This window comes from Oncorhynchus kisutch, linkage group LG1 (genome assembly GCF_002021735.2).
Source record: "Oncorhynchus kisutch isolate 150728-3 linkage group LG1, Okis_V2, whole genome shotgun sequence".
Taxonomy (NCBI): domain Eukaryota; kingdom Metazoa; phylum Chordata; class Actinopteri; order Salmoniformes; family Salmonidae; genus Oncorhynchus; species Oncorhynchus kisutch.
This window is the reverse complement of record NC_034174.2, coordinates 47,391,950-47,405,037: the sequence shown is the minus strand read 5'-3', so window position 1 is coordinate 47,405,037 and position 13,088 is coordinate 47,391,950. Positions and strand designations below refer to the sequence as shown.

Genomic DNA, 13,088 nt, shown 5'->3' with positions numbered 1-13,088 from the left:
TCCTGTCTGGTCTACCCAAGAAAGCCATTGGTCAACTGAAAAACATACAGAATGCTGCAGCACGGGTATTGACCAAGACCAGACGGAGAGCACACTTTACACTGGTTTTAAAGTCTCTGCACTGATGGTCTGTGAGTTTTCAAATTCATTTTAAGATTCTTCTATTTGTTTTTAAATCAATCCACGATTGGCTTTGCTTGTCCTTATGGTACTTTTTTAGTCTCCGTTTTTATCGTTATTCTTTTTTTATCCTCTTGTGTTTGTTATGTAGTAAATACTTCTGTTTTTATTTTCATGGTATATTTATGTTTTTTTCCTGTGAAGCGCATTGTGTTGCATTCATGTCTGAAATGAGCTATATAAATAAAGCTTGATTTTGATTTGAAGTTGGTTGGATGTCCTTTGGGTGTTAGACCAATCTTGATAAACACGGGAAACTGTTGAGTGTGAAAAACCCAGCAGCGTTGCAGTTCTTGACACACTCAAACCTGTTCACATGGCACCTACTATGCTACCCAGTTCAAAGACACTTAAATATTTTGTCTTGCCTATTCACCCCCTGAATGACACACATACACAATTCACGTCTCAATTGTCTCAAGGCCTAAAAATCCTTCTTTAACCTGTATCAGCACCCTTCCTCTACACTGATTGGAGTGGATTTAACAAGTGACATAAATAAGGGATCATAGCGTTCACCTGGATTTACCTGGTCAGTATGTCATGTTTTGTATACTCAGTGTGTATATATATATATATATATATATATATATATACATACATACACACACTCACTGGCCAGTTTATTAGATACACCACCTTGTTCACGAAAATGGATCACTCCTACAGACAGTGAGTCACTTGGCCGTGGCTTGCTATATCAAAGAAGAATGGCAAGAATCGTGCAAGCTAACAGATGGGCCACAAATAGACAAATAATGACGCACAACTCGTCGATCATTGTTACGGGTGGACTATTGCAGCAGACGACCACACCGGGTTTCTAATGTTTTTTACACTTGGTGTATATTATGTGTGGGGAAAAAGCTATATGGTTGTATAAAAGCCAACATGAACAAATAGGTCACTCATGTTCACTTTCATCCCAAAGAGAATTTAGGGCTTCTCGAATGTCCCCCACAGAAAGATTCAGAATTTCAGAACACAACCTTACCAAAAAACTAAACTTTCCATTTCACCTTTGCATAACCCTTCACCCAACCTCTGGAATATTGTTCTAGCCTTGTGGAAAAGTGCATCAAAAAAACACTTCAACGCTGTCTCATCTCCCTCCCGTGACGGGACTATACACAGCGATTCTTCTCAGAGTTTTTTTGTAGTCGGTAAAGAAAGAAAATTAAAACGTGTATAAAAGCAATAAAGTGGAGTGGATCCTGACCCAGCATTCTTTTATCCTTTAAGCAGAACAATAACTCAGACAGCTTTGCATGAAGAACATTTCCCATGGCATGAAGTGGGCATGACCATTCTGCTGACCCTTGCACACCACACACACACACACACACACACACACACACACACTCACACTCAATACACATTCAGATGGTCAAATAAGACAAAGCATAGTTTTGAAAAAGACACAGGCTTATTTTAACACCTTTCTACGGAATAATATGTCGTGTAAGTTCTACACATGGAACACTCAAAGTCAATCTTAAATGAATCATTATTTATTGACAGCAAGCTGGAGAGGTCACAGTCAAACTTAGATGCATATAGTACTGGTCTGAAGTAAGCTCCACCGGGGCAGTCCCGTTAGTTCTCCTATATACTGCTTATTCATATTTAATTCATCATTAACATTTGGTTCATGCATGTGACCGACCAATACCTCACGAGGACTCTTCTCTCCAAGCTGTGACCTTGAAACTGAGATATCCCTTTCGTTCTCAAAACAAGGTTCTGGGCATACTGCCAAATTGCAGATACTGATAGTGAGGATTCCTCCCAGGCACATTTAATCAGTCACTTGCATGAACACAGACATTTGTTATTAGAAAAGCACAAACATACAATTTTCATCACAAATAAATCGGTGAAAGGTGTGTGAGTGAAAGGTAGCCCCCCGAATACAAACATTCACATTCATACCACACACCTGGTGAGAGTTGCCCTTCGCTGTTTCCTGTGCAGTAGTTGGGGTCAGTTATTCCACCATTTGGACATCAGTGACATCCTCCCCAGGTTGCATTTACCCCTCTCAGCACATCGGCACAGGACAGGATGAGGCCTCCCAAAACAACAGGAACATTAGTGGGTTGTGGCTGCTGTGACAGCGTGACACCGACAACCGCACAGTACCCATTGGTGTGACACCAGGGCCAAGGACATGATGCCACACACTGCTGCTGAACATACAGTTCAGTTCAGCTGCCAACTGTGCCAGGGTCAAGAGAACACTCAGACGAAACCATCTTGTGTAAACACGTTAGCGATTCAAAGCCTTCAATAGTTCCATAATGTGAAATGCAAAACAATGTCTCCGAAGCCTGTCGGACAGATCTAATGCTTACCTCTGGAGTAAAATAAGGGTTCAGGTCAGAGCCATTAGTGATCTTAGTGAAACGGAATCTATCTATGCAACCTAGACACAATATAGTGAATGACAGTGACAACTTTTCAAGTTGTGCATTCCAGACTGCATATGCTCCGATCAGTGGGAGAGAAACTGCAGCAGCAGCCTCTGTGGCATCTAGCTACTGCTCTGGAATTTAATGAAGTCAGTGTAATTACTGTGGTGTCATCTGCTAGCAATCAGACACCATTTACAACAGAGAATGACATGCTATATGCAGCACATACACACACAGGTAGACCCCCTTACCTGGAATATCAAACACACTGACATCGTGGAAGGACCACTTGAGAAGGTATGTAGAATGTGTAAAAACACACCCTCACATTGATTGATGAACTCCAACCTCCCCTCCCATGCACCCTAACACTCTACCACCCTGGTTGTCAAACTAAAGTTAAAGGACTTGGTAAACTTTGCAGGCGACCGCCGACTGACTGTTCTGCAAATCACCTTGCATCCTATTCAATATTATTTGTAGATCAGTCAGTCAGTCATCATTTATTGAAAATGCACCATGTCAGCTGCAATGTCAAACAAGCCCAATCACTTCCCTAACAGCGCATTTCATATTATGGCTTGACACTGCAGGAGTCATCTGTGCCCAGAACCCAAGCACAGTCATGTCCAGAGCCTTCTGTTTACATAGAGACATACGGTATTAGAAGGCTCTGCTGATGTTCAGCTAGATTTGACCACTATCAATACCTCTTCCATTGAGCTGAGTTAACTGAGGATACAAGTAGCAATTTATCAGACAAAAGCGTATAAAACAGGCATACATGGGCCCATATGGCATAAATTATTAGATTTGAAACTCCCACCCCTTACCCAATTAAAACCCATCTTGCTGTCTCCGGGGAGCTCAGCGCCTGTCTTCAGAACAGGGATTAACTCAAGGAAATGAGACTGCAGGGGACCAGTGTGTGGGAGAGTGGCCAATGGGGGCTGTGAAATCCAATTAACGTCCCCCTGTGAGGTAGGCTAGAGAGGTGTGTGTCTGTGGACATGGTAATTCAATAGAATGTGCCCTGGTGAACATGAACATGCTCTGGCCCAATGTTGATCTTTCAGGGAAAGGTCTGGAAGTGTATACCCGTTAGATAAGGCGAGCTTCCTACACTTCAATACAACTGGCAGATAATGGCTCATAATACAATCATCTGTCTAACATCTGGAAAGGTCCCTTAGAGCAATGCTCTCATTGGTTGGCCAGAACAATGGTGTTGTTGGACATGAGTTTACCTGGTCTCATAGCATTTCACATTATTCTGTACATAAATCCAAACTTATATGTTATGAATTCTAGCTAGGTGGCAAACATTAGCTAGGCTAGGAGTTAGGTTAAAGGATTAAGGGTTACGTTTAGGGGAAGGGTTAGCTAACATGCTAAGAAGATGCAAAGTAGTAAGTAGTTGCTAATTAGCTCAAATTCTAAAGTTGTCCATGAGATTTAAACTCGCAACCATTGGGTTTCTAGTCGTTTGCCCTAGACGCCCACCCATCTACCCCTACTTTCATTTTTGCCTTAAGAAACCATCTGTCTTATGTAACATATCCTGGATTTAAGTTCACAATGTTACGTCTAGTCTATAAGATCAGGCTGGCAGAGATAAAGGGGGAGGGTCTCCTTTCTTTTGGGGTCACTAGGGGAAATGCTTGAGCCAATCACTACTACAGGAGGTTAAAGGGCAAATATCAAAGTTTCTGCAGAATCAAATTACTTATAAACTGGGTAGCTTGGGTCCTGGATGCTGATTGCCTGAAAGGTATGATGCAAAATGACTTGTTGACTGTTCCAATTATGTTGGTAACCGGTTAATAATAGCAATAAGGCACCTCTGGGATTTGTGATATATGGCCAATATACCACGACTAAGGGCTATATCCAGGGACTCCAAAACTGCGTCTGGATGCTCCGTATGGAGGGTGTGAAGCAACTGTGGAGCTTCCGAAGGTCAAATCTAGTTTCGTACCGCATCGTCCTGAGCCTCACAAATGTAACAATGCGGAGGGCTGCGTTTCACTCCACATTGGCATGATTGGTTGACTGTAGGTAGGGACAGTATGTCCTGTATAAACAAACTCACTTCCTTGACAACAGCTCTGTGAAGCATGAACGCCCTGACTTCTGCAGAGGCCCGCATCGCAGTAAATGCTGTACGGCCAACAGACTCCAGAATGACCATAAATCGGCTTTTATACAAGTCAGGGGCAGAGGACACAGAAGTTCCATAGTTGAAATTAGAGAAACATGGGTTTGGCTGTTTACACTGGCACCCCAATTCTAATCTTTTGCCCAATTATTGGCAAAATAGCTGACCTGGACGGTAAAAAAATAAAATAAAAGATCAGAATTGGGCTGCCTGTGTAAACAGACTTTGTGTAATGGTGCATGGAAGAAATAAAAAAGGGACAGACATTTTGAGTTGCGTTTTTTTTTTTTTAAAACAAAGCCATTGTATAACAGATAATAAATTAACAATTAAATGTATCGCCCAATGCAGCGAAGGAACAGGACTTTCCCCAGAGTCTCAAGTCAATGCTTGGACCCATATTTAAAAAGCGGCTCGGCGTAGGCTTGACTATAATCTCAAAGGGTTAACACTGATCCTAGATCAGCACCGACTCAGACGATTCATGATTAGGATTGACCTCCACAGTCAGTCAATTAAACATCACAATAAAATAAGCTCCGATCATGTCACACCTTATTCCCAGCTAACACACCAGACTCCAATAATCAACTAATTATGATCTTCAGTTTAGAATGTTTAAATCAGCAGTGTTTGCTAACGATGGGGCAAAAAATGCAACACCCCACTTGCCCCCCCCGAGGACTAGACGTAAAATGTCCATTAAAACGTTCCTATACCGGACCTCAGGATTTTGCCCTAATGGGTTAAGCCTGATATTACCCAATCCAAAGTAGTTAAAAAATTCCAGGAACTTTCAATAAATTCCCTGGTTTTCAAGAAGTCCTGGTTGGGGGGGATTATGGATTTCCTGCCCATTCTGGGAATCTTCCAACAGGGATTTCTGGAAAACCAGGAAATCTATTGAAAGTTGCTGAAATTTTGCAACTCTACTTCAGATGCTCTGAAGACTGAACAGGTAAAGGAAAATCTCACCCCTTAAAACCTGTTCCCCTCGCTGCTCCGTACAGATGGCAAATTCCCTCTAGACCAGGGGTTTAAAGATATCGGACCTCTGCCTATTCTCAAAGACACTACTCTACTTAACAGCCCATGGGTCAATTGGCCTCTTACATTCTCCTTACAAAGTACAGTGGATCATCCTACCAGAGCACACTAATGCGAGACAGGCAGACAAGGAGACACATTGTCACATTTCATATCCACTAATACACACACACACACACACACACAGGACCTGCATTGTATATATTGAATAGGATGAGGGTAACGCGAGCAGAATGATGTCTTCATCATCATCCATCTTCTCTGACATCACTGATGGGACTCCGTGAGTGACCACTCACTACTGTGTGTAGCACGACTGCACAAGGGCCACACCTTACAGAGCCGCATGTCATGCAGTCTCAACACGCGTTGAGCAACAGCACATCTGTCCTCACAGGTCAGGGCACCCCGGCAAAACATCATCACGGGGAGACCATGGCGAATTAGAGGAGGGTAGGTGGAGGGCTTCAGGGTAAAGTATAGGTGGAGGGAGAAACAAAGGGACCGAGTTGACAGTGGCTAGTCTGAGTCTGGTCTCAGAACATGGAACCAGGCTTCCTCAAACCTCACAGAGAACGACCGGGAAATCCACATGGATGCAGGGGTGATCCAGCTTTACGGTTCCCTAGAAGGGAAAGGAGACGGAAAACACAAAACTAAGCACATGATCATTCATTATATACCTAGCCCGTAACATTCAGAGATGTGATCAGGATATTGCCATATTGAATACACTGGTTTGGGGGCGGGACAATTTAAATCATGCATACTAGATGACTAAAGGATGTTTAACCCATAACAGTCTGAGCTGGGAGAGGGGGTTCTACTAAGCTGTATGTAATTATTTAAAGAAGGTCATACCAAGGATCACTTAGCTATTTGATTTCGAATTTTAAGACCCTTTGAAGTATCAAAAAAATATAAAACCAAAATGTTTTTTTGCCTTACCTGCTATTAGCACAAACACATTGAATAACATTCACTAGATGGAACAAATATCTAAAGCAAGTTATACTTTTTTTTTTTTAAGTACATGTATGTTACCCCTTGTTTTTGGAACAGTCTCCATATATATATATATATATATATATATATATATATATATATATATATATATATATATATATATATATATATATATATATATATATATATATATATATATATATATATATATATATTTCCATTCATTTTATTTTACATTTTTGAACTGGTACCGGGGGACCTTCAGAAAAGCCTTTGGGCATCCGAGAGTCTCACCTTTCCACAGAGATCATATTAGTGTGTAGGCCAAACCGTTCAGATGCTACAGAGGATTGTGAGAAAACTAATTTTCAGGATGTCTCATGGTCTGACAAACACTGCTCTAGCGTTGTCACCTCTCACGGCTGATGCGGAAGTGTGACATCTGCAGATTGAGGCTCATCCAATGCAACAAATCAAATATCCATAACTTAAGACTGACATATGGGAGAAAAAAAAAAGCGAATTACATTTCCGCAGGGACACGGACATCCACTCTAAGGGGTTAACTAGAATTTTAAAAATCTAATACCGGGGGTGTATTCATGAGTGCAAACCATAGCAAGCAGTTTCTATTGGACAAATTCAGGTAGGACCCCCCCCATTTCATCCTGTTCGTTTTCTAGTGAATATACCCCTGAATTTCATATTCCGACAGTTTGAGAGAAGGGCCTGTTACCTGAGGTATGAGGTTTTTCTGGATCTTCTTCAGTTTGGCCCTCTTACGGCCATTCTTCATCACAACTGTCTCCTCGTAGAACTCGTGGGCCAGGTCTCCATCCTCATCAAAGTACAGGGAGCTGAAGGCAGATAAAGGTTACTGCTGGGTGGGGTCCAGAGAAATAAGAGAATGACAAATGTCTACCCAGTACAGATGTTGCATGGTTAAACCCCTCCCCTCGCTCACTGCCACACTGAGATAGAAAGGGGTGTCAAACATGTGCCACTTTAATAATGGAAATTGATGTAAAAAAATGTATCACTAGCCACTTTAAACAATGCCACTTAATATAATGTTTACATACCCTACATTACTCATCTCATATGTATATGTATATACTGTACTCTATATCTACTGCATCTTTATGTAATACATGTATCACTAGTAGAGGTCGACCGATTATGATTTTTCAACGCCGATACCGATTATTGGAGGACCAAAAAAGCCGATACCGATTAATCGGTCAATTTTTTGCATTTATTTTGTAATAATGACAATTACAACAATACTGAATGAACACTTATTTTACCTTAATATAATACATCAATAAAATCAATTTAGCCTCAAATAAATAATGAAACGCATTCAATTTGGTTTAAATAATGCAAAAACTAAGTGTTGGAGAAGAAAGTAAAAGTGCAATATTTGCCATGTAAGAAAGCTAACGTTTAAGTTCCTTGCTCAGAACATGAGAACATATGAAAGCAGGTAGTTCCTTTTAACAGGAGTCTTCAATATGCCCAGTTAAGAAGTTTTAGGTTGTAGTTATTATAGGAATTATAGGACTATTTCTCTCTATACCATTTGTATTTCATTAACCTTTGACTATTGGATGTTCTTATAGGCACTTTAGTGTTGCCAGTGTAACAGTGTAGCTTACGTCCCTCTCCTCGCTCCTGGGTTCGAACCAGGAACAACAACAGCCACCCTTGAAGCAGCGTTACCCATGCAGAGCAAGGGAAACAACCACTCCAAGGCTCAGAGCGAGCGAGTGACGTTTGAAATGCTATTGGCGCGCGATAACTAGCCAGCCATTTCACTTCGGTTACACCAGCCTCATCTCGGGAGTTGATATGCTTGAAATCATAAACAGCGCAATGCTTGACGCACGAGCTGCTGGCAAAACGCACGAAAGTGCTGTTTGAATGAATGTCTACACGCCTGCTTCTGCCTACCACCGCTCGGTCAGATACTTAGATAGATACTTGTATGCTCAGTCAGATTATACGCAACACATGACACGCCAGATAATAGCTAGTAATATCATCAACCATGTGTAGTTAACTAGTGATTATGATTGATTGATTGTTTATAAAGATACATTTAATGCTTGCTAGCAACTTACCTTGGCTTACTGCATTCGCGTAACAGGCAGTCTCCTTGTGGAGTGCAACAAGAGGCACGTCATTGCGTTGGACTAGTTAACTGTAAGGTTGCAAGATTGGATCCCCCGAGCTGGCAATGTGAAAATCCGATTGTTATGAAAATGTTAAATCGGCCCTAATTAATCGGCCATTCCGATTAATCGGTCGACCTCTAATCACTTTAAACTATGCCACTTTGTTTACATACACTACATTACTCAGTTCATATGTATATACTGTACTCGATACCATCTACTGCATCTTGCCTATGCCGTTCTGTACCATCACTCATTCATATATCTTTATGTACATATTCTTTATCCCTTTACACTTGTGTGTATAAGGTAGCAGTTGTGGAATTGTTAGGTTAGATTACTCATTGGTTATTACTGCATTGCCGGAACTAGAAGCACAAGCATTTCACGACACTCGCATTAACATCTGCTAACCATGTGTATGTGACAAATAAAATGTTATTTGATGTGTTGATCTACGTACGCCCCGAGACACAGACCTAGAGCTACTGACATTGTGAGGGGAAGTTTCTAGAAAGATACAAAATAGTGTACCCTTTCTATCGTGTAAGTGAACAATATTGGCTTCAGTTTAAAGTTGAATTAGGACATCCACATTTTGCTCAATTCTGAGATGTGGCTGGTGTTCTGACTTGTAGCATGTGCTGTATGTTATGATGACATAGCTACTTGTGATGCTATATTTACCTCCATCTGGTAAACACGAAGGGCGTCCCATTTCGGAAACTTCGGAGTCTTGCCAGCGACTGTTCGTCGACTCCCTCTTTGGTTGGATCACCATCACCACTGCCTGAACCTGCAAAAGGCCAATAACCTTTGGTTTTGGAGCCACTCCCGCCCATCTTCAACTGTAGGACATTATTTTCTTGGCCGGACTGCACCCAGGAGAGATGTAGCGAGTTGATGCTCGATGTAGGTGTTGACAGGTCTTGAGACAGGGATGTTATTTATAAAGTAGAAGACAGTAGGTAGCTACAATTTAAAGGAATTACAGAGAAAGTGAGTTAGCAGCCGTTGATGAATAATGACATGTTTCTCTGGCAGCTGCTGTTTGAACTAAAAATCATATTAGCCAGATTACATGGAATCTTATGTTGGCGTCACCTGCTAACTACATGCATACGTTAGTTCTCTGTACAAAAGCATAGCTAGCTAGTTAGGACTTGAAGTTGGCATTAGCTTTCAAAACCAATTAGCTAGCTAGCAATGCTAGTTAACGTTATCGGTTAGCGACCTGTTTACAGCAGTAGCGTTTCAAATCTGAGACAGGTTGAAGTCTTTAGTTGGTTGACAGAACATACCATCGTGTCTGTGATATGGTAGCTGAGGGCCTTTTAGAATATCAGATGGCTAACGTTAGCTAGCTACAAAACGCCATACGTGCTGTCAAGGTAACATTAACCAGCTAGCTAACGTTAAACGTCTCCCTTTGATTTAGGTTACATGCTTGCAAGCACATTCACTGTCGACATACCGAGTAATTTCAGCTTGATGTCAATTAGTCGTATTTTATAACTTCCTTAGACGCCGAATGTCTTCGAAGCACAGGTAGCTGACGCTAGCTCTCTGAAACTGCTCGTCACCGTTTTTAGCCTCTCCCTCACTTCCATCATATGGAGGGCATGTACTTACGTCACTTCCAGTCTATTTAAAAAAAAATACAGAATGGAAGGTTGGAGAAGGTTCTTTATGATGAGGAAAGAGTGAGCAGATAAGAAAAATAATAGCCTACTCTAAAGTGGGCGATGTAAGACATGACAACAACACTGATAACAAAATAAAGATTCAATGACATGTAGTTAATGTGTTATATTTTTATTAGAAGTATGAACACATTATAACATAGATTCTGTTCCCTAGATATTTAATTCCCATAGTAAAACATGCATTACAGGCTAATTAAAAGTTCACAGGATTTCTTTGAGTAATTAGGGCAGATGGCTTCCCAGAAAGCTGGGCCATGTTCAGTAGGAAGAAGACGTTTTTGAAACGGGGAGAGACCTAAACTGTCCCAATAAGAACACAGAATTTTGTTTTCAATTGCAAAACATTTTGCTGCAGTATGCCCTATTGAACACAACCCTGGTCTGCAACAGATTGACATGTCAGACACATTCAAGGATCCCGTTATTAACGACAAAGGGGAAATATGAGAGTAACAACAGCTCAATACAGTTACATCTTTATTTACCCAATCCCCCCACAACAACTGAGCAGCAACATACATTGTTCCCAGTGAAAAACTCCAGTTCTCCAGTTAAGCAGTGTTCAGACCAGGATATCTCCTAGGTGTCCAGTCAATGACAGTATCGTCTGTTCTCATTCCTCAGATAACTTCCTCCTGTCCTTCACAGTAATGCCCAATCCAGGCCACACAACACGTAGCAGTAGCCTACTGGTTTGCACTAAATACCTCTACTCTCTCTCCTAACTTGCACTGCTATTACCTTGTCTGTCTCAAAGACGTGTTCATGATTGATCTCTGACTTCCGGTGTCGCCCCCTACCTAACCCCCTATTGGCCCTAGTTGCCCTTCACAGCTGCAGGGGTTGCTGTGCTCTATCTGCTACAGCAGGGTCAGCACTAAAGACATTTGAACTTTGAACTCAAGAGTGGCATTGTGTGCCATGCTCCTGGTGGCCGCTGGTCAACAGTGTGTATGCCTCTCTACCATGATGTCACCCATCATGCCATCACATCAGCCAGGGGTGGTGATGCTGGCCATGGCCTCCTTCATCCTATCCCTGGCCAGAGCGTAGCGCTTGACTATCTGCCGGACGTGCTCCTCTTCCTCACGCTGAAGGATCCGCAGGAAATTACACAGCTCAGGAAAGCTGAATGCATCCCACTGTGGGAGAGAGAGAGAGCAACCCAAATAGTAAAGTTACATAATCACTGTCAACACTTTTCAATGCACATCATTTCAGTATTGAGCATACAAGAGCCTTAATGTGTGTATGTGTCTGTGTGCACGTGCATGTGTGTGCGTGTTTTAGAGGTGTGTACTCACATTGACCTCCCCCGTCTCATTCTCTTTCAACACCAGACTGAGGACTTTCTCATTGGGTCCGGCACACAGACGCAGGTGGAGCGGCCTCTCGTCATCAGACAGCTTACGAAGGTATACTAGAAAAGTAAAAGAAAAAAAGAGACAAAGGAGAAAGAGAGAGAGATGGGAGGGGAGAGAGAGAGATGGGAGGGGAGAGAGAGAGATGGGAGGGGAGAGAGATGGGAGGGGAGAGAGAGAGATGGGAGGGGAGAGAGATGGGAGGGGAGAGAGATGGGAGGGGAGAGAGAGAGATGGGAGGGGAGAGAGATGGGAGGGGAGAGAGAGAGATGGGAGGGGAGAGAGAGAGATGGGAGGGGAGAGAGAGATGGGAGGGGAGAGAGAGAGAGATGGGAGGGGAGAGAGAGATGGGAGGGGAGAGAGAGAGAGATGGGAGGGGAGAGAGAGAGATGGGAGGGGAGAGAGAGAGATGGGAGGGGAGAGAGAGAGATGGGAGGGGAGGGTAGAGAGTGATGGGAGGGGAGAGAGAGAGATGCGAGGGGAGAGAGAGAGAGAGAGAGAGATGGGAGGGGAGAGAGAGAGAGATGGGAGGGGAGGGTAGAGAGTGATGGGAGGGGAGAGAGAGTGATGGGAGGAGAGAGAGAGATGAGAGGCGAGAGAGAGATAGGAGGGGAGAAAGATGGGAGGGGAGAGACAGAGATGGGAGGGGAGAGACAGAGATGGGAGGGGAGACAGAGATGGGAGGGGAGAGAGAGATGGGAGGGGAGAGAGAGATGGGAGGGGAGAGAGAGATAGGAGGGGAGAGAGAGATAGGAGGGGAGAGAGAGAGATGGCAAGGGAGAGAGTGACACTGACACTTTATTACATTGTGTTTGGTATCATATTAAGTGGAATGATTTGAGCATGTTCATGACAGTGCATTTAGGTTACATTGCTTGCGGACACTCACTCTGGTTTTCACGTTCGCTGCGCTCAAACAGAGCAAACTTGGCAGGGTTGTCCACCACGGTGAACTTGTTGAGCAGGGCCTCTATGACCTCACGTGCCCGCGTCTGGGAGCTTATGTGCAGGTGTTTGGCCGTGTCTTTGGGGAGGTAGAAAGATGTCCGGTGCTTAAGCCCCCCCTCCTGTTGTCCCTC

At 42.9% G+C, this 13,088-nt stretch overlaps 2 protein-coding genes across 10 annotated transcripts in view; both read right to left on the bottom strand.

The window, feature by feature from the left end:
- Positions 1–5,025: 5,025 nt before the first annotated feature.
- On the bottom strand, positions 5,026–10,609 carry tusc2b (tumor suppressor 2, mitochondrial calcium regulator b). 5 transcript variants are annotated; one of them, XR_004210121.1, is made up of 4 exons: positions 10,244–10,558; positions 9,630–9,738; positions 7,502–7,622; positions 5,026–6,424 (listed from the first exon to the last, which is right to left on the bottom strand). XR_004210121.1 is itself a non-coding variant. In XM_020485211.2 (4 exons), the coding sequence occupies exons 2-4, from the start codon at positions 9,782–9,784 to the stop codon at positions 6,359–6,361; spliced, it is 342 nt and encodes a 113-aa protein (XP_020340800.1). In that variant the 5' UTR covers positions 9,785–9,914; positions 10,417–10,609; the 3' UTR covers positions 5,026–6,358. The 5 variants fall into 5 exon arrangements, 3 of the variants coding, with proteins under 3 accessions (XP_020340800.1, XP_031681698.1, XP_020340808.1); XR_004210120.1 differs by having other exon boundaries at positions 10,417–10,558; XM_020485211.2 differs by having other exon boundaries at positions 9,630–9,914; positions 10,417–10,609.
- Positions 10,610–10,741: 132 nt separating this feature from the next.
- Positions 10,742–13,088, bottom strand: part of rassf1 (Ras association domain family member 1) — a 9,683-nt gene continuing 7,336 nt past the window's right edge. For all 5 annotated transcript variants that reach the window (XM_020485230.2, XM_031825796.1, XM_020485248.2 and 2 more), the window contains 3 exons: positions 12,899–13,088; positions 11,953–12,068; positions 10,742–11,790 (listed from right to left, as the gene is read on the bottom strand). The exon at positions 12,899–13,088 is cut by the window's right edge and continues 99 nt beyond it. In XM_020485230.2, coding sequence (XP_020340819.1) covers positions 11,641–11,790; positions 11,953–12,068; positions 12,899–13,088 — 456 coding nt within the window. In that variant the 3' untranslated portion in view covers positions 10,742–11,640. The remainder of the gene's footprint in view (positions 11,791–11,952; positions 12,069–12,898) is intronic.